The sequence below is a fragment of the Triturus cristatus genome, chromosome 8 (assembly GCF_964204655.1).
Source record: "Triturus cristatus chromosome 8, aTriCri1.1, whole genome shotgun sequence".
Lineage (NCBI taxonomy): Eukaryota > Metazoa > Chordata > Amphibia > Caudata > Salamandridae > Triturus > Triturus cristatus.
This window is the reverse complement of record NC_140591.1, coordinates 182725012-182745635: the sequence shown is the minus strand read 5'-3', so window position 1 is coordinate 182745635 and position 20624 is coordinate 182725012. Positions and strand designations below refer to the sequence as shown.

At 51.4% G+C, this 20624-nt stretch overlaps 1 protein-coding gene across 3 annotated transcripts in view; it reads left to right on the top strand.

Moving 5' to 3' along the window:
- Nucleotides 1–20624, top strand: part of LOC146801785 (E3 ubiquitin-protein ligase TTC3-like) — a 1762960-nt gene that overhangs the window by 1610720 nt on the left and 131616 nt on the right. For all 3 annotated transcript variants that reach the window (XM_085621278.1, XM_085621277.1, XM_085621276.1), the window contains exon 44: nucleotides 9906–10088. In XM_085621278.1, coding sequence (XP_085477404.1) covers nucleotides 9906–10088 — 183 coding nt within the window. The remainder of the gene's footprint in view (nucleotides 1–9905; nucleotides 10089–20624) is intronic.

The window sequence follows — 20624 nt, the reverse complement described above, 5'->3', positions numbered from 1 at the left end:
GTGGTTCCCCGGAGTGGTGCTTTACGCTTTCCCAGCTGTGTCTTTCCTGATGTGGCCTTCTGGTACTTTTGTGCTGCCTGGTGCTATCACCTGGCTTGCACTGTTGTTCCTCAGAGGTGGTCTGCTCTTTTCCTGCTTTGGCTATCCTGTTGTAGCCTCCTTTCGACACGGTGCCAACTGGTGCTGTGCCTCACCTTTTGTCTCTCTCTTTGTTTCTCTGGTTTTTTCGCACACTATTCCCATGCTCTCCTCAGTTTTGTTGTGATGGCTCCGCGTTGTGGCGCGGAAAAGTTCTACAAAGCAAACTGACGTCAGCGCGCTGGGGTGGGGCTTATGTGAACTCGCTGATGTCACGCCCACGGAAGACGTCGGTGCGGAGTCACGAGGTACCGCCCCCCCGGCGTGCAGAGATGCTGGGCAAGAAAGTTTTCCGGGTCCAGTCTCACGCCTGGGGATAATTCTACTTTAAGGAATCTGCGGCTAGAATCGTTTCTACCAGATACATAGTTACCGAAGGTAAGTTACTTGTACACCAGGGCACAGTGGATGTGGAGCCTTTGTTGCCTTTTGGCAGGTCATTGTATGATTTCCTTCTGGGGGCTTGGTCCAGACCCTCATCGGTTGACCCCGTGGATTGTGCTATTGCACATCGCCACCGGCCGGCTCCAGATGACCCTGCGAGTTTGTCCCTTCATCCTAGGGCTCAAGGACTTGTAGTCCAGACAGCACTTCCTTCCTCTCCTTCACCGTTGCTTCCTCCCACTCTGGAGTCTAGGTGGTTGGAGTCGTGTGGCCGCAATGTCTTTGCGTCCACCAGCTCAGGCCTTCGGTCCCTGAACACGACCTGCGTGCTTGCTCGGGCTACTTCTGCCCTTTGGGACTCAGTCGAATAACTCCCTTCTTTGCCGGAGGGCCCTCGTGCTGACCTGGTCTGGCTTATACGGGATGGCCGCAACATGATGCAGTTTTCCGTCCGGTCGGCCACGGACACCACTGTTTCCATGGGTCGTGCTATGGCCAGGTCAGTTGCTCTGCGTCGCCATGCGTGGCTTGGTGATGGCAGTTTCCCCGAGAATGTTAGGGAGCAACTCAGGGATCCGCCCTTTGAGGGGGCCCATCTGTCTGATGAGCATGCCGACTCCTATCTGGATTTCTATGACTACCAGGTTTTTAGTCTCCTATAGTGGACTTGTGTTTTCGTATGCAGTGTGGTGACTGTTTTATGATTTACGTCTCTAGGTTCAAGACATTATTTTCCAGACAGGTTTTTCCTTCTTTTGTTCCAACTGGGCCAGCTGTTTATATGGTTCTTTGTGACCTCTGCCTATGAGCTTATCTCAAAAGGTGTCCCTTGCTTTTTATAGGGATGTGACTTACCCTATGTGGGGTATTCATTCGCTTTTGTGTAGCTGCTCTTCCTTGCCAGGAAGTTTTGGAGGCTCCCGTGGAGCTCTCTTCATTATTGTATGTCCCTCTGGGGATTTGTCCTGTGGGTTATGCTGTGGGCATCTCCTTTGGTTCCAGGCTTCCTGCTGTGGAGGAAGGCCTCCTCTATTGAGAACCACGGACTGACATGGCCCTCTCCAGGAGCTTCAGTATTGCTGCTTACGGTTGTTCCGTTGCACTCTCATGCGTCTGTGGACGCAGTTTGCTCTGGTGTATTGTTGGGGTTCGGCTGTATCTGACTCGCCCCAGGGGGTTTCACGTCCTCCTGCTTTGCATTTGGCTAATCTTTCCGCCTTCTTTCTGCCTCGAGCGCTGTTGGCTGTCTTGGGCGTGGTTATGCATCCCTGTGGGCACTTTGTTCCGTTCCACTCCAGATCGGTTCTTTCTGTATTCTGGACGGGCACCACATGTGGTCCACACTATGTGTGTGTGCCATCACGGGGGACCTGTAGTTTTTACTTGAGCCATTGTTTTGGCTGTGTTCTTTTCCTGTTGTCGTCTTCCCTGGTGTTGAGAAAGGTTTGGGCACACCCTGTCGGGGGTTGGCCTATGAGAGTTTTCGCCAGAGTGGATCTCTGCTACGTTTTACCTTGTGCCCCTGGCTTCCCTCTGACGGGCTGCGGCCCGGGCTCAGATTTTTCTGTTAGTTGTCGCACACAGCCAGGTGTTCTTCTCCTGGCCTCTGATGCGAGTTTCAACAGACGTATTCTATCTCCGGATGATCTCTGGCTTCATCCTGTCTATATATATATATATATATATATATATATATATATATATATATATATATATATATATATATATATATATATGTTATATATATATATATATATATGTTATATATATATATATATATATGTTATATATATATATATATGTTATATATATACTTATTCAGACTTTCTATGTCTGAGTGTTACTGACTTCATCTTCGTTGGTGTGATAGTCAGCATTCCCTCCTGTATAGCGGTGGCTCGGTATTCCTTCTCGATCGGGGGGTTGGGGTCGCCCTCTTTTGTGGTTGGACTGTATGTCCTGCTACGTTTCACAGACGTTGGTGCCTTTGGTACCTCTCTGGTGACTTTCTATTCTCTAAGGGTGCTCTTCCAGTTTACCCTTGGTTGTCACTTCTTGAGTTTTCCATGTATTTCTTTGTGCTGTGTATGCACATGACGGGCAAGCATGCAGGGTCTCTCTGCAGTGGTTTCTAGGGATTGTCCCAGGTTCCTCTCTCTCTCGCTATCTCTCTCTCTCCCTCATGGGAGATAGCTTTTGGCGTGTTCGGCTTGCCAGTGGCCCTTGGTCATTGAACTTAGGGGTACGGTTGCCTGGTTGGCTACCTGGTGCTGTGGCCGTCTTCTTGGTCTGCACGCACATGCTCTTGTTGTTACGCTTCATTGAGCTATGCATTGTGTGGTGTGGTTCTCACGTCCACAATGTCTGTTTTGCGTATTCTTGTATTGCCTGGTAGTCGTAGTTTGTATGTCTTGGCATGATGCCTCTTCCCCGACATGTCATTTGTTGATGTTGTGACTCTCCGATTGTGTGTTGTGATTCTGTCATCATGTTTAAGTCCCTTCGCTGGGCCTTTGTCTCTTATGGATCCTGGTGTCCTATACTCAGTTACCCTTCTTTCGTAGAGGTCTGTGGCATTTTGCCATTGTGCAGTGACCTTCCTGGTTCTGTGATTTTGTTTAGTCCCTCTCTGGCCGATAGTGGACTCGTGCCGTCCTCTGACGGATTGTGGTACCTTGCTTCCCTTGCTCATGCTCCGCCCTGAACTTCAGGGTCTGGTGTCAGCTATGCTAGCTTTGCTTTATGGGTCTGGTGTCAACCTCGCTGGCATTGCAGCTCCCACCTTGTTTCAGTCAATGTTCTTGACGGACTACTTCCTTTGGGAACTTGGTGGGGTTCTGTCGCAGACCCTCCTCCAATAGGGTGTAGCTTTGGTATCTATTCTAAGTTAATGAATCTGCGGCTAGATGTCTCTATCAGATGAATGAGTTACTTACCTTCTGTAACGATGTATCTGGTAGAGACACAGTCTAGGCGCAGATTCCTTAATGCCCGCCCGTTCTGCGAGGACCTTTCCAGGTGGGGTTCAACCATATTGCCTCCTTACAGGTGGCCTTGGTCTTCCTGAGGGGTGCTCTAGTTCACCTACCTCCGGGGCAGGGTGTGTCATTCTGTTTTGGGCACATTGGCTCTCCACCATTTCTCATTTTTGGGTGGCTAGGTTATGTGCTTATCTGAAAGAAACACGTTAGTTAGATTCCTCACCTTAGAATATCCCCAGGCGTCAGACTGGATCCGGAAGATTTTTCGTCAGCAATACCCCTTGCGCGTCGCTAGGCGTCGTCTGCGGCTCCGCGTCCGTCGTCGGCGTTGTGCGCTGGAATGACGTCGTCGGAGTACTTAGACGCCGCCCTCGCGCGCTGACGTCAGTTCTTCTTTTTTCCGCGCCAGTAAGCGCAGATCCGGGAGAGCTACCCCTTTAGTCAATTTTTTACTAACTTTTTTGACACTTTTTGGTCAATTATCGACTCTGGTGCCGGTAGGATGCCTGGTTTCAAGGCCTGCGACGACTTGTCAACGACTGATGTCGATGAACGATCATCACCGCCGGTGCCTGTACTGCTTGGCCCTCGACCACGACGCGGCGTCGTGCTCCGACTGTATGGCCCTGACCTCGAAAGCTAGGCGGGAGCGGTCCCGCAAGCTTCTCGAGCTTCGCCACTCGGCTCCGCGTCGCTCTCGATCCCGGTCCAGGAGGAGGTCCAAGGATCGGTCGCGGAGCCGCACTCGCCATCGTCACTCGTCTGGCTCGAAGTCTTCGGGTAAGTCGAGGCACTCCAAGAAGTCCAAGAAGCGACACCGCTCTTCGGACCCCCCTCGCCGGTCGCGCGACTCGGCCGAGGGTCCGGGTGGTTCCACCCCCGCGGGGCCGCGCAAGTGCCCTTACTCGACGGTCCCTGGGACTGGTGCGATGCCGGCGGAGGTCAGTGCCTTCCTCTCGGCCATGAGGAACCTGGCCCGGCCGTCGACGCCCGCAGGCGCGCCTTCGGGCCCCGCGAACTCGACTGGGCGACCTCGCATGCCGGCGGCTCCGGCCCCGGCGCCGTTGGAGGCTCCGGCCCCGACGCCGCAGGTCGACCTCGTTACGCCTCCGGCGCCGACACCGATACCACCCCCGACGCCGGCTCCGGTCGACGTCGATCCCCGGTTCAGCCCCTGTCCGGTCCCGACGCCGATGCTGCGCCGCCCGACGCCGCATCCGACGCCGCTAGAGACACATATTGTCTATCGACCAGCTCCGCTCATTCCTCCTGTTTACCAGGAATCGGATGACGGGGGCGACTGGGAGGGGTCTGATGACCCTATGGCCCTTCAGAGCCAACTTGCACAGGACTGGGCAGATGAACTGGGGGAGGCCAGTGGGTTGGATACCTCACCAGACACTGGATTCATCTCTCCTCCGACTGTGGCTGCGGAGGAGGGTGCATCCTTTTCCGTGGTGCTGCGCAAGGCGGCCGAAGCTCTTGGGCTCGAGCTGTCTGCCGTGGCGGTGAGGACTAACATCCTCACTGAGGTGCTTCAGTCTGCCGCATGCTCCACTGAGCCTCTGCTGCCATTCAATGAGGCCCTCACTGACGTTCTGCAGGCCACCTGGTCCAAGCCCTCCACAGTCCCTCCTGTGGATAGGAACGTTGCCAGGCGCCACCGCCCTGCTCCGGGCGACCCCAGTTTTCTGTCCCAACACCCCACCCCGAGAGTCTGGTTATCCAGGCCTCTACCTCCCAATCCTCCTTTCCGTCCGCTCCTCCGGACCGGGATTCCAAGAGACTGGAACAGTTTGGTAAGAAGCTGTTCTCTTCGCTCAGTTTGGGCCTGCGGTCTTTGAACACCGCCTGTCTCTTGGACCGTTATTCCCACTCTCTGTGGGATGTGGTGGAGGACGTGCTGCCACTGTGCCCTGAGGAGGTCCGGGCGCGGCTTTCCTCGGCCCTGGCCGATGGGAGAGATGCAGCGCGCCATGCAATCTGATGTGGGCTTGACACTACGGACTCGCTGGGTAGGGCGATTTCTACCACGGTGGCGCTTCGACGTCACGCCTGGCTGCGGTCCACGTGTTTTTCAGGGGATGTCCAGAGCACCCTCATGGACATGCCTTTTGATGGTACTCGCCTTTTTGGTGAGAAAGCGGACAGTGCGCTGGCTCACTTCAAGGACTCTCAGGCTACGGCCACGTCCTTGGGCCTCTCGGCCCCGCGGCCACAAACTTCCGCTTTTCGCGACGTCTGCCTAGCCACCGGCCGCAGAACCAACCTGCACGCGGTCGCGGACGTGGTTTCCGCCGAGGCGGTACTGGAGGACGACGCGGTCAGTCCACATCCACCCCGGCAGCATCCGCCTCAAAGCCTTCCTAGTCCGAGCTTTCAGGCCCATTCCACGCCAGTGGGCGGCAGAGTTCGCCATCACCTGCTCCACTGGCGGTCCATCACATCGGACAGGTGGGTGCTGCAAATCGTCCGAAGGGGCTACTCCCTCCCCTTCGAGACGACCCCTCCAGCCATGCCACCGCAGCACCACCGTATCTCGGGGGATCATTTGAATCTTCTCCACGAGGAAGTTTCGGCCCTCTTGGCCAAGGGGGCAGTCGAGCGCGTTCCGAGCCCAGAAGTAGGTCGTGGTTGTTATTCCCACTACTTTCTGGTTCCCAAGAAGGGCAAAGGGGGCCTACGCCCTATCTTTGACCTCCGGAACGTCAATGCCTTACTCCGGAAGGAACGGTTCAAAATGTTAACTTTGGCTCAGGTTCTAGCTGCCCTCGACCCTGGAGACTGGATGGTAGCGTTGGACTTGCAGGACGCATATTTCCACATCCCCGTCCTGCCGGCCCCCCGGCGTTACCTGCGGTTCACGGTTGGTCAGGAGCACTTTCAGTTCACCGTGCTCCCCTTCCGCCTTACCAGTGCCCCTCGGGTGTTCACGAAAGTGATGGCGGTGGTCGCAGCTCATCTGCGCAGATCAGGGGTTCCAGTCTTCCCCTATCTCGACGACTGGTTGTTGAAGGCGGGCTCACCCCAGGCAGTCGTCTCCCACCTCCAGACTACGGCGGATCTCCTGCATTTGCTGGGGTTTTCCATCAACGTGCCGAAGTCACACCTGAGCCCCTCTCAGAAGCTCCTCTTCATCGGAGCGGTTCTCGATTCGGCGCAGTTCCGGGTTCATCCACCGGAACAGCGGGTCCGGGATATACAGGCCCTGATTCCCATCTTTCGGCCTCTATCCTGGGTTTCGGTCAGGCTAGTGTTGCGACTTCTGGGGCTGATGGCCTCCTGCATCCTACTAGTGCATCACGCCAGGCGGCGCATGCGGGCTCTGCAGTGGGACCTGAAGTTTCAGTGGGCCCAGCATCACGGCAACCTGTCCGACCATGTCTTGATCTCGGAGGGCACTGCACAGCAGTTGCAGTGGTGGCTCGCGGACCGCGATTGGGTCACGGGCAAGAGCCTCTCCCTACCCCTACCGGAGCATGTCGTAGTGACAGATGCGTCCCTCCTGGGATGGGGTGGCCATATGGGAGAGGCGGAGATCAGAGGCCTCTGGTCTCCGGCGGAGTCTCGCCTCCACATCAACTTGTTGGAGCTGAGAGCGATCCGTCTTGCACTGAAAGCCTTCCTTCCCTCTGTCCGGGGAAGTGTCGTGCAGGTGTTCACGGACAACACCACCGCCATGTGGTATTGCAACAAACAGGGCGGGGTGGGGTCGTGGACCCTTTGTCAGGAGGCTCTGCGCCTATGGACATGGCTGGAACACCAGGGCATCACCCTGGTGGTTCAACATCTGGCGGGCTCTTTGAACGCCAGAGCAGACCAACTCAGCCGCCGGTGCATGATGGATCACGAATGGCGTCTGAACTCCGAGGTGGCGCAAGGTCTCTTTCAGCAGTGGGGAGAGCCTTGGTTAGATCTATTCACCACCGAAGAGAACGCGCAATGTCAGCAGTTCTGCGCGTTGGAATTTCCAAGGCGGCACTCGCTCGGCGACGCTTTTCGTCGCGAGTGGAGTTGCGGTCTGTTGTACTTTCCGCCTATACCACTTCTGCCCAGAGTGCTGAAGAAGATCAAGCGCGACCGGGCCCAAGTCATCTTGGTGGCTCCGGATTGGGCACGAAGGTACTGGTATCCCGAGCTACTCAGTATGTTGACCGATCCTCCGATACGTCTGCCCCTTCGGGAGGATCTTCTGTCGCAACAGCAGGGGACGGTCCTCCACCCGAACCTGTCCAGCCTCCACCTCCATGCGTGGAGATTGAGCGGCGGCAGTTGATGCCATTTGACTTGCCTCCTGAAGTCTGTGATATCATTCTGGCAGCCAGGCGTCCCTCCACAAAGACGGTACACGCCTGCCGGTGGAACAAATTTGTGGCATGGTGCCCAGCAAAGGCTGTGGATCCCCTTTCCGCCCCTCTTTCTGAGGTTCTCCTCTTTCTTCTTTCTTTGGCCCGGCAGGGCTCTGCCCTGGGCACCTTGAAAGGTTATCTTGCTGCTCTCTCTGCCTTCTTACGGCTTCCAGATCAGCCCTCTCTTTTCAAGTCCCCTGTAGTGCCACGCTTTCTTAAAGGCATTACTCACACTTTCCCTCCTGTCCCTTTTGTAATGCCTCAGTGGGACTTGAATCTTGTCTTGACATTCCTGACGTGCGCTCCCTTTGAGCCTCTTCACAATTGTCCTCTTCGTCTTCTAACTCTTAAGACTGCTTTCCTGGTAGCCATCACCTCGGCTAGACGGGTGAGTGAGCTCCAGGCTCCTTTTCTATCTGTTCATCCGGACAAGGTTGTCCTTCGGCCTCGTCCTACCTTTCTACCGAAAGTGGTGACCCCCTTTCATCTTGGGCAATCTGTCACCTTGCCCACCTTCTTTCCGCCTCCGCATCCTTCCAAAGAGGAAGAGCGGCTCCACCGTCTGGACCCAAAACGTGCGCTCTCCTTTTATTTGGACCGCACTAAACAATTCCGGGTGGACGACCAGCTTTTCGTTGGCTACGTGGGTGCAAAGAAGGGAAAAGCTGTACACAAACGGACCATCTCCTGGTGGGTCGTTTTGTGTATAAAAATCTGTTATTCCATGGCAAAAAAAGAACCGCGTGTGGGGCTGCGCGCCCATTCTACTCGGGCCACAGCGGCTACTACTGCTTTGGGACGGGGGGTCCCTTTGCAGGACATCTGTCAGGCGGCAACGTGGGCTTCGCTTCACACGTTTGCCAGGCATTATTGCCTCGACGGTCAAGTCCGGAGGGATGGCTTCTTTGGCCGTTCTGTCCTCCAGGACTTTCTGGTGTGATCTTGGTTCGCAGACCCACCACCGGGGTTGGTATTGCTTGGGTATCTATTCTAAGGTGAGGAATCTAACTAACGTGTTTCTTTCAGATGAACAAGTTCCTTACCTTCGGTAACGATGTATCTGTAAGAAACATTAGTTAGTTAGATTCCTCACCGACCCACCCATCCTCCCCGTTCTGCGAACTGACATCTAGGGTTAAGGCTATCCCTTTCAGGGCCCTAGAATTTTTTGGCACCAGTATCGGTATCTTGCATGGCTCTGCGTTCCTGGCGCGGAAGGCTATGTACAAGAACTGACGTCAGCGCACGAGGGCGGCGTCTAAGTACTCCGACGTCATTTCGGCGCACGACGCCGACGACGGACGCGGAGCAAGAGACGACGCCTAGCGACGCGCATTGGTGTGACTTTTCCTGGGGCCGGTGCTCTGTTCGCTCCCTTGTCTCTTCGAATATTGAGTACTTTTTCAACATGGTGTTTTCTCATCATTCTATGATTTCTTATCATTGTTGTTTCAAAGGATTTTGCTCCTTTTTTGGCACACTGTTCCTATACTCTCACAGTTTTTGTAGTGGCTCCGCATTGTGGCGTGGAAAGGTTTCACAGTAGAAAACTGACATCAGCACGCCGAGGGAAATATAAGGCTCCATTGACGTCACTTCCGTGGACAAGGTCAGGACGGAGCTGGGCGACGCTGCCCCCTAGCGTGCAGAGGTACTGCTGGGGAAAATGTTTTCCAGATCCAGTCTGACTCCTGGGGATATTCTAAGTTAAGGAATCTGCGGCTAGACTGTGTGTCTATCAGATACATCATTACCGAAGGTAAGTAACTCGTTCATTTCGACTATTGTGTAGTGTTTAATGGGATCTTTAGTGTGAAGAGCCCAAGTTACATAGCAGGGATAATGGGAGGATCAGTAAAGAATCTGCAGTTAGAGTCTCGACCAAAAAAGGCATTGCTGAATTTAAATATCCTCTTCATTTTGACTTTGCAACTGTATCAGATAATTTCTGAAGGGATCATGGAAAAACTGGAAAATGTTACTGCTCAGGTTTAACTGAAAAAGGGCATTTTCAATCACTGTCATTATTTAATTCAATTCTTTATATCGTCAGCCAATATCTAGTGATTCCTTGGGACAAGCTGGACATGAAAGAAAGGAAGGAACCAACTGCGTAAATATGAATGGGTCGAAAGACAACTCGCTATCAACAAAATTTGTATCACAATCTACCCAACCTTGGAAGTGCGTTGCAGAGACACCTAAATCAAACTGGCTAATGTCAAACGAATCTGCTGTAAGCTTTTCCTTTACATTACTTACATCCACATTTCGGATGATAAATTATTATTTTGCTTCGTAGATGAGACTGTCTCAACTTAGTCTACCTTGTTTGCACCATTTTGAGTCTCTGTATATGCTAAATTCTGCAAGAGAAATACAAATTCTCACCTTGTTCAACTAAGGTCTCCTTGTATGAAACATCTTTTATTTAAAAAAAAAAAAACATTATCAGGGAAGGCACATCAGGTTTACATACATAATACTGTGCTTATAATTTTCAGAGAGGTTATATTGACAGCGACAATATGACAAGTTGCCGTGGCTTTCATAATTCAGCGCATTATGGTGGGTCCTGCCTCTGAAGGTGGTTAGGTAACATTTCACTCAAGTGGAGCAGTCCATCACATTTACATTATTCAGTTCCACTTCATGTTGAATGCTTTCTACACAAATGTTGTTACTTTAAGCACTCTGAAGACCTATTTGTATTATTATATTATTTAGGTTGTGGCCTTGATACACAATGGCGGATAATCGAATAACCCTCAGAAGAATCTGAGTGAACAACCATGGCTTTTACATTTCTTTTTTTGGTATTTAGTGGAATATGTGTCCTTGCTTTTTATCATAATTATTATCAGGCAACAATGTTGAGCATAGCCTAATCTATTCTCAGTGGTGGAGGTGCTTGCCTATCCCTTTTCGCACTCCTTGTTTCAAATTCCGAATGTAAGAGATTGGAGTATTAGTTGAGGGCGGTGAGAACCCACCTCAAATAGCAATCACAGTCCTTTTCACAGTGAAGTACAAAAGTCACTCAACAAACCTTTGCTTAATCCTCCTATAGCTTGGCACAAAACAGTCAGGCCTTACTTGGAGGCAAAGTGTAAAGTATTTAAGTGAAAACACAACACCCAAAAAATTGCAAACTACTTTAGAAAAATAGAGTACATTTTAATAAATAAAATGACACCAAAACAACAAAATCCAATTAGTAGAACCAAAGTTATGAATTTTTAAAGTTCAAGGTTCAAAATAGCGCCAAAAAGCATTAAGTGCCAACTGCAGTCATGGGGTTGTCTTGGACCGAGATAAAGTCAAATGTTAAGCAGTGTGTGAAGGAGCACGGATCAGATACTGGGACCTTGTTCATCCTGGTGATAAGTTTTACCTTCGGACTGTGTCTTGTGAATGGAAGTCAAAAAAACTCAGCTGGGCAACACAGCAGGCTGCGGCTTGGCCAAAGAAGGCTTCACATAGTTGGACAGCAGCTGTACGAGGTCTCAGGAGAGCCATTGACTATTGACGGGAATGTTCGCAGTGGTAGAAATTTGAATTTAGCTCCCAGAGAAGGTCCCTCGCAGGTCAGATACATTTTTCATGCCTTCGCCTGGTAAAGAATGTTAGTTTCTGACTTTTTTTGGAGCTTGTATTCTTCCAGCAGGCAAGGCTGCAGTGTAGGAAGGTGGATATCTGACTATGGTTACCCCCAACTTTTTGCCTAGTGTCTAGCTGGTTTTTCGACTTAGTTGGCCTGAGATCCTGCCATTCAGGGTCTCAGGCTGTCTGCTCTCTCTTTAAAATGGACTCCATGTACCCTAGGTACATAACCAATTGGTAAGGATCACCTTATTGGACCCTGTACAGTGTACCCTAGGTGCCCAGGGCATAGGTGTACCCTAGGCCTCCCAGGGGCTGCAGCATGTATTATGCCACCCCTGGTCTGGCCTTCCAATCAGACACAACTGGCTGATCACTCAGCTGGGGCAAGGTCGTGTAATCACCCCTTGCTTAGATATAGTATGCCTATATCTACCCTTATATATAGACACATGTGTACCTATCAGTCACTCCTATGGCAGGCCTTAACAATCTTGGAGACAGAGTGCTTGGTAACATGTGAGATGGTGCTCTAGCATGAGCTGAGCCTGTCTGCAGCTTTCGGAACCATGTCCTTATAGCTGTTCTATGATATAGCCTACCATATACTCTTAAAGTGCCTTATAATCTTAAACGGTTATGGTAACTATGGTTTGGCTTTATCAAAACATGTCGTGTAAGGTGTCTAACACTTTGGAATAATACCCCCATACCATTTCTGGTGATGAGGATATTATTCCTCCCTTCTAGAGGGAGAGACATGTTAAAATCCTACTTTGCTGTTTATCTCTAACCAAAGCCTCAGCATCACAAAATGGATGCTGCTGCCACAGACACAAGTCTGACCTCCTGCTGCTGGGAGTGATCCCAGCCAGGGAGGCCTGGACAATAGGTTTCCTGCTTGGGGAGGTGCTAGCACCTCCCCAGACAGCCTTTAGTGTATTGGGGCAGGGTGGGCTGAAAGGAATGAGACATGCCTGGGGCACACAAGGTGTTCCTTGCATAGTCCAGTTCAAACCGGCGCTGGGGCACTCCAGCCCCAGCTCTGGCGCGAAACTGGACAAAGGGAAGTGGGTGTAACCACCCCCTCCCAGGTGCCACCCATAAGGCGTGACCTAGCAGGTATCCCAGCCCCCCAGATTAGTATAAGAGTGGGAGTTGGGCCTCAAGACTTTAGATTATCCTGAACCTGCAAAACTGAACAGAAACTCTGGACCTTCGACATTCGACGAAAGAAGAAGACTGAAGAATCTCCCTTGTAGCCAAGGAGTGGCTACCCTGTGCAAACAGGCACCATCAAGAGACTACCCTTTGCTTTGCGACCGTTCTACGAGGAACCGACTGCAGAGCCCGACCAGAGCCTTGACTTCCAGACTTCTCCGACCCTCATCCACATCTGCAGCAGAGCTGAGATCCGTGGAGGCGACGAGCGACGTGGGACCGGCTACCTGGGAAAAGTGGCTAGTAACTTACAGCGCAGCTTCTGAGGTACCCTCGAAGTTGTGCACCGGGGATTGAGAAGCCCCAACCCCAAGCACCATCTGCACCGAAGATCAGCCCCCCACACTCCACGAGTCCTGCGTGGGGCCCTTCAGCATTTTTCTGCTTGCCGCGTCTGTCCGGTTGCTTGCCCGCTGGCTAGTGGCCTCTGTGACGACGCACCCTGAAATCTTCTGCGCTGGTTTGGCTCCTCCAGACTGGCTCCCGCTTCTCTGCAAAGAAGAAGCACCCCAGACCTTCCTGGTCTGCACCAGAAGCAAGTCCTTCGTTCTTCGTGGGTTCCGCTTGCCAAGGCTTGGTGAGTCCTAGTCCAACTTCGACGCCGCCGACAGCAAGAGCCTTCGTGGGACAGCTCGCCTCCTGGTCCTGGTCGTCCTCGACGCTTCCTGGTCCTCCTGGCTGCAGCGACAAGCTTCACCTTCACCTGCAACTCTTCACGACATCGCCTGGTTCCTTCCTGGTTCCACGTGGTCACTGGCTAGTGACCTTGACTCTGTCCCTTCTGCTTGCAGGTTTCTTCTCTTCTAGATCCCAGCCTTGGGATCCACCGGACACTCTTCACTGACTGCCTGTCAGCATCTTTCTTCAGGCATCCATAGGAGTCGACGACGAAAACGACGCATCTTCACCCCTATGCACCCGCAGCCTGTGGGCTAGGTAACTTGGGTACTCAGGTGCTCATCAGGATAGTGACTATCCTAGTGTCTAGTTTTCAAGTCTCAACTTCCTAGGTACTCCGGAAGTGTCCTAAATCTACCGTTTTCTAAACTGTACCATTGCTATTGACTTTTACGCATTACGCGTGAGTGTCTCCACTCTGCACACGAATCCCGTGGGCCTCCCACTTCCTAACTAACGCTAGTGTAGTGTAGCCCCAGCGATTCCCTAGGCCTAGGCCTATTCTATTTCCGTGACAGGGGTTCTTATACCACTTACTTAGTATATGGTTTGCGTGGCCCCTAGGGCCTAACTGTATTACTTACCTGTGTGACTTAATGTATGCTTAAATAAGACTGTTTTGTACTTACCTCTAATCTCATAAAGAGTGCTGAGGGTTTGCTTAGAATAAATACACTTTATTTTATATATATATCTGTTGTGGTGTCCTTTCATTTGGTATTCAAGGGATTATATATGGTATCACAGCTGGCTTCACATGCCATTCAGAGTTTAGCCTAAGACTGCTCTTGTCCATGCTACCACTAGGATAGCTGGTCTATAAGGTTGACTTTACAACCAATCACCATAAGGGTATTTGGACTGATATAAGGTGTACACTATAACTAGTGACATCATACATCAGGCCAACTTCTCACATTGGTGAGCAGCGGTTGGGATCTGAGCTTGCTGTTGTAATACCATTGTAATCTTGAGATACTGAATTGAAAGATCACACAGATATTGTCTAGGTACATATAACATAGATTATTATACTTAAGTCCTACTGGACTTTGTAGTTGTAGGTTGAAGGGAGTAACACACCCTGACTACAACTACTAGAGAGGTTTAGTAGATACAACTAGTGTAGGTAGGTGCACACACCACACCCTCACTAGATCATGCCTCTGGGAGGAGATCAAGTAGATGCTCTCTCAGGAGGGGCAGGTCTGCAGAAGACCCCCTCTAGGTATGATACCTTAACATTCCAGGTGATGAGACATTTGTGTACCTCCAGAGGAATAAAACAGGGTTCCAACCCTACCCTTAGACAGCTAGTGGAGCTTCTGGAGGCCTATGATGCTGAAAGAGCTGCCAGGGATGGTGCCATAGCTGTAGATAAGGGTCTACCCACCACAGATGAGTCAGATGGGACTTCAGAGGAAGAGGTAGACAGCCAGGGCCAAGTAGGAAGACTTAGCCAGGCTAACCTAAGCTTACATGGGAGTGTGCATGGGGTCCCCCCATACAGACCCACAAGTAGGCTTTCACAGAGAAGCAGGAGGGACAGATCCCCTTCAAGGGAATCCATCCACTCCCATGTCTCTAGCATCTCTAATGCTTCCTCTCACAGGGGAATGACTTCACCTGAGAGAAAGGAGCATGAAGCCAGAATGAGGGAAGCTAATCTGAGGATTCAGAGGGAAGAACTTGCCCTTGCCAAGGAGAAGCTTGCGCTGGCTAGAGAGCAAAAATTGTGTGGGTCAGAACCCACTGGTGGCAGCAACATTCCTAGAGATAGGGATAGGTCTTATGACCATAGAAACCTAAGCAAGATAGTCCCCCCATATCAGAATGGGGATGACATCCACAAGTGGATGACTGCTTTGGAGAGGGCCTGCAAAGTACAGCAGGTACCCCAAAGTCAGTGGGCAGATATCTTGTGGCTCTCCTTTTCTGACAAAGGTAGAGACAAGCTCCTCACAGTCAGTGATGAGGATGCAAACAATTACAAAGTCCTGAAGAGTGCTCTGATTGATGGGTTTGGCTTAACCACTGAGCAATATAGGTTGTTGTTCAGAGACACCCAGAAGACACAGACACAGGACTGGTCTGATTTTGTGGATTGTGCCACTAAGGCTTTGGAAGGTTGGTTAAATGGCAGCAAGGTGCAGGACTATACAGGATTGTACAACTTGATTATGAGGGAGCAGATCCTTAGTAATTGTCAGAACCAGCTTCTCCATCAACACCTGGTAGACTCAGATTTGACCTCTCCCCAAGAATTGGGAAAGAGGGCAGATAAATGGGTCAGGACCAGGATTAGGCCTGAAAATCAGGGTGGTGACCAAAAGAAAGATACCACCAAGCCTCAAGAGAAGGGTGGGGATAAAACAAAAGAGAAATCTTCCTCAGGGCCCCAAAACTCCACACAGGGTGGTGGGTCCCAAGCTCCCTCCTCTACCACAGTTAAAAAGCCTTACTGCCATGTGTGTAAAACACCTGGGCATTGGAAAACTGACAGCAGTTGTCCACAGGCTAAAACCAAAACTGTTCCTCCAACTACTCCTGTCACACCACCTATTACTGTCAGCAGTAATCCCCCAGGTGGTGGGAGTGCCCCCAAAAATTTGGTTGGGTTTTCTTGGGGAACACAGGGGGATTCTGGCTTAGCCAATTCCCCTACAGCAGCTACTCTTGTCTGTGATGGTGGCATGGGGTTTGCCAACTTCACTGCCTGTCCCAACACTTTGGGTAGGTACAGACAGGAGCCCTACATCAATGGTAGAAAAGCTGAGGCCTACAGAGACACTGGGGCTAGCATCACTATGGTGGCCCATAGGCTAGTTCCCTCTGAGCAGCTTTTGCCTGGTTTCTCATACCAGGTCACTAACATTGATGGCAAACAAAACAGTCATCCCATGGCAGAAGTATGTCTCAGCTGGGGAGGGGTCACTGGCCCTAAAAGGGTGGCAGTGTCTCCAACCTTGCCTGTGGACTGCTTGCTGGGGAATGACTTAGAACTCTCAGTTTGGGCTGAAGTTGAACAAGACACCCATTCCAGAATGGTAGGCCTTTCCAAAAAGGGTAGTGGGGTTGTGCCAGTCACAACCCCTGTCCAAGTAGATTTCCTCCCTGAAAAGGTTGGAAGGGCAGTGGTAGCCACAGCCCAGGCACAGACAGACTTCCCTGTAGAAATTGGCAGAGCTGTGACAGTCACAGCTCAAACACAAACTGAGTGCCTTCCTGAAAAGGTTGGCAAGGCTGTAATGGTCTCAGCCCATACTCAGACTGATATAGGTGTAGTGAAGCCTGAAACTATGGATCACTCCACACAAACAGAGAGTAGTGGGGAGGAAGAAAAGTCTCCCTCTCCCCAGACATTAGGAAAAGGTCAGCCTCCTCAGGGATCTGACCTCACCCCTTGTGAAGGAACTGCCCCAGAGGTAGCCAGGCCTGGCCTGGCAGAGCCTCTGATGTCAGTGGCCCCTTCCAAGGTGGGACCCAGTCTGGTGCAGGTAGCCTGCCTCTCTCTACCCTGCCTCAGTCAGCCCAGGGCTGCAGAGGTCAGGGAGGCCAGTGGACCCCAAGAGGGCCCCTGTCCACAAGAACCCCCCCATCAAAAGAATGAGGATTGCCTGGCTAGTAGCCCTAGCCAGGTGATGGGTAAAAACATTCCTGAGGGATCCCCTTCACAGGTAGTTAGGGACCTCCCCCAGAGGGATTCTGTTGGGCACAGGCAAACCTGGGACCTTAGGGCCCCAAACCTGACCTGTCCCTCCAGTAAGCCCACAAAAGGGACCCAGCCTCCAGCTTTAGGTAGCCAGAGGCTGACCCTGAGAGCACAGTGCAACTCAGTGAAAGAAAGAAAGGCATCCATGGTGGAGGATGATTGGAGGAAGCTGAGGCCTCACTTTGAGGACACTCACTTCAGTACTCCATCTCAACACCAGCCTTTTACTTTGCAAAGACACACCCAAGGTAGAGATTCCGTATGGTGGAGACCCTATGATACCTTTAGGATGAGGGATTGCTTAGTGGACCATGAGACAGGGGGTAACCATGCCAGTGCTGGTTCTTCCTTATATGGCCACTTAGGCAATAGAGGCTTACCTTGTCAAGGCCAGCCTTATCTCCTTTCGTTTGGGGGGGGGTTGTGTAGGAAGGTGGATATCTGACTATGGTTACCCCCAACTTTTTGCCTAGTGTCTAGCTGGTTTTTCGACTTAGTTGGCCTGAGATCCTGCCATTCAGGGTCTCAGGCTGTCTGCTCTCTCTTTAAAATGGACTCCATGTACCCTAGGTACATAACCAATTGGTAAGGATCACCTTATTGGACCCTGTACAGTGTACCCTAGGTGCCCAGGGCATAGGTGTACCCTAGGCCTCCCAGGGGCTGCAGCATGTATTATGCCACCCCTGGTCTGGCCTTCCAATCAGACACAACTGGCTGATCACTCAGCTGGGGCAAGGTCGTGTAATCACCCCTTGCTTAGATATAGTATGCCTATATCTACCCTTATATATAGACACATGTGTACCTATCAGTCACTCCTATGGCAGGCCTTAACAATCTTGGAGGCAGAGTGCTTGGTAACATGTGAGATGGTGCTCTAGCATGAGCTGAGCCTGTCTGCAGCTTTCGGAACCATGTCCTTATAGCTGTTCTATGATATAGCCTACCATATACTCTTAAAGTGCCTTATAATCTTAAACGGTTATGGTAACTATGGTTTGGCTTTATCAAAACATGTCGTGTAAGGTGTCTAACACTTTGGAATAATACCCCCATACCATTTCTGGTGATGAGGATATTATTCCTCCCTTCTAGAGGGAGAGACATGTTAAAATCCTACTTTGCTGTTTATCTCTAACCAAAGCCTCAGCATCACAAAATGGATGCTGCTGCCACAGACACAAGTCTGACCTCCTGCTGCTGGGAGTGATCCCAGCCAGGGAGGCCTGGACAATAGGTTTCCTGCTTGGGGAGGTGCTAGCACCTCCCCAGACAGCCTTTAGTGTATTGGGGCAGGGTGAGCTGAAAGGAATGAGACATGCCTGGGGCACACAAGGTGTTCCTTGCATAGTCCAGTTCAAACCGGCGCTGGGGCACTCCAGCCCCAGCTCTGGCGCGAAACTGGACAAAGGGAAGTGGGTGTAACCACCCCCTCCCAGGTCCCACCCATAAGGCGTGACCTAGCAGGTATCCCAGCCCCCCAGATTAGTATAAGAGTGGGAGTTGGGCCTCAAGACTTTAGATTATCCTGAACCTGCAAAACTGAACAGAAACTCTGGACCTTCGACATTCGACGAAAGAAGAAGACTGAAGAATCTCCCTTGTAGCCAAGGAGTGGCTACCCTGTGCAAACAGGCACCATCAAGAGACTACCCTTTGCTTTGCGACCGTTCTACGAGGAACCGACTGCAGAGCCCGACCAGAGCCTTGACTTCCAGACTTCTCCGACCCTCATCCACATCTGCAGCAGAGCTGAGATCCGTGGAGGCGACGAGCGACGTGGGACCGGCTACCTGGGAAAAGTGGCTAGTAACTTACAGCGCAGCTTCTGAGGTACCCTCGAAGTTGTGCACCGGGGATTGAGAAGCCCCAACCACCATCTGCACCGAAGATCAGCCCCCCACACTCCACGAGTCCTGCGTGGGGCCCTTCAGCATTTTTCTACTTGCCGCGTCTGTCCGGTTGCTTGCCCGCTGGCTAGTGGCCTCTGTGACGACGCACCCTGAAATCTTCTGCGCTGGTTTGGCTCCTCCAGACTGGCTCCCGCTTCTCTGCAAAGAAGAAGCACCCCAGACCTTCCTGGTCTGCACCAGAAGCAAGTCCTTCGTTCTTCGTGGGTTCCGCTTGCCAAGGCTTGGTGAGTCCTAGTCCAACTTCGACGCCGCCGACAGCAAGAGCCTTCGTGGGACAGCTCGCCTCCTGGTCCTGGTCGTCCTCGACGCTTCCTGGTCCTCCTGGCTGCAGCGACAAGCTTCACCTTCACCTCTTCACGACATCGCCTGGTTCCTTCCTGGTTCCACGTGGTCACTGGCTAGTGACCTTGACTCTGTCCCTTCTGCTTGCAGGTTTCTTCTCTTCTAGATCCCAGCCTTGGGATCCACCGGACACTCTTCACTGACTGCCTGTCAGCATCTTTCTTCAGGCATCCATAGGAGTCGACGACGAAAACGACGCATCTTCACCCCTATGCACCCGCAGCCTGTGGGCTAGGTAACTTGGGTACTCAGGTGCTCATCAGGATAGTGACTATCCTAGTGTCTAGTTTTCAAGTCTCAACTTCCTAGGTACTCCGGAAGTGTCCTAAATCTACCGTTTTCTAAACTGTACTATTGCTATTGACTTTTACGCATTACGCGTGAGTGTCTCCACTCTGCACACGAATCCCGTGGGCCTCCCACTTCCTAACTAACGCTAGTGTAGTGTAGCCCCAGCGATTCCCTAGGCCTAGGCCTATTCTATTTCCGTGACAGGGGTTCTTATACCACTTACTTAGTATATGGTTTGCGTGGCCCCTAGGGCCTAACTGTATTACTTACCTGTGTGACTTAATGTATGCTTAAATAAGACTGTGTTGTACTTACCTCTAATCTCATAAAGAGTGCTGAGGGTTTGCTTAGAATAAATACACTTTATTTTATATATATATCTGTTGTGGTGTCCTTTCATTTGGTATTCAAGGGATTATATATGGTATCACAGCTGGCTTCACATGCCATTCAGAGTTTAGCCTAAGACTGCTCTTGTCCATGCTACCACTAGGATAGCTGGTCTATAAGGTTGACTTTACAACCAATCACCATAAGGGTATTTGGACTGATATAAGGTGTACACTATAACTAGTGACATCATACATCAGGCCAACTTCTCACATGCAGACTCTAGCCAAAGAAGGCTCCTGGCTCCACAAAGCCGGACTCATTCTCCAAGAGGTCCTGCTGGATCGGGTTTGCTGCTGCGAAGAAGAGCATAGCAGGAGCAACCTGGATCTTTGGCCAAGCGGCAGTGCACCTTTGTCGATCAGCTTGCCGGTTGATACTGGTCCCCTGTTGGTTCTCAAAGCAAAAGGTTTCTAGGTCCCTGGTTTTAGGAAACTTCAGGAGGAGTACACTTTGACACCAGCCAAGTGTCCAGGACCTTTGGAGGCAGCACTTGTGGTTCATAACTCACTCCAGCAGAGGCTAGCAGCAGGTTCCTGGACAGGGTTTGATTAGGTGCAAAGGCAGAAAAAGTCCTCTTGGAGCATCCTGTTTCCCTGTAGGCCAAGCAGGAGGTCAG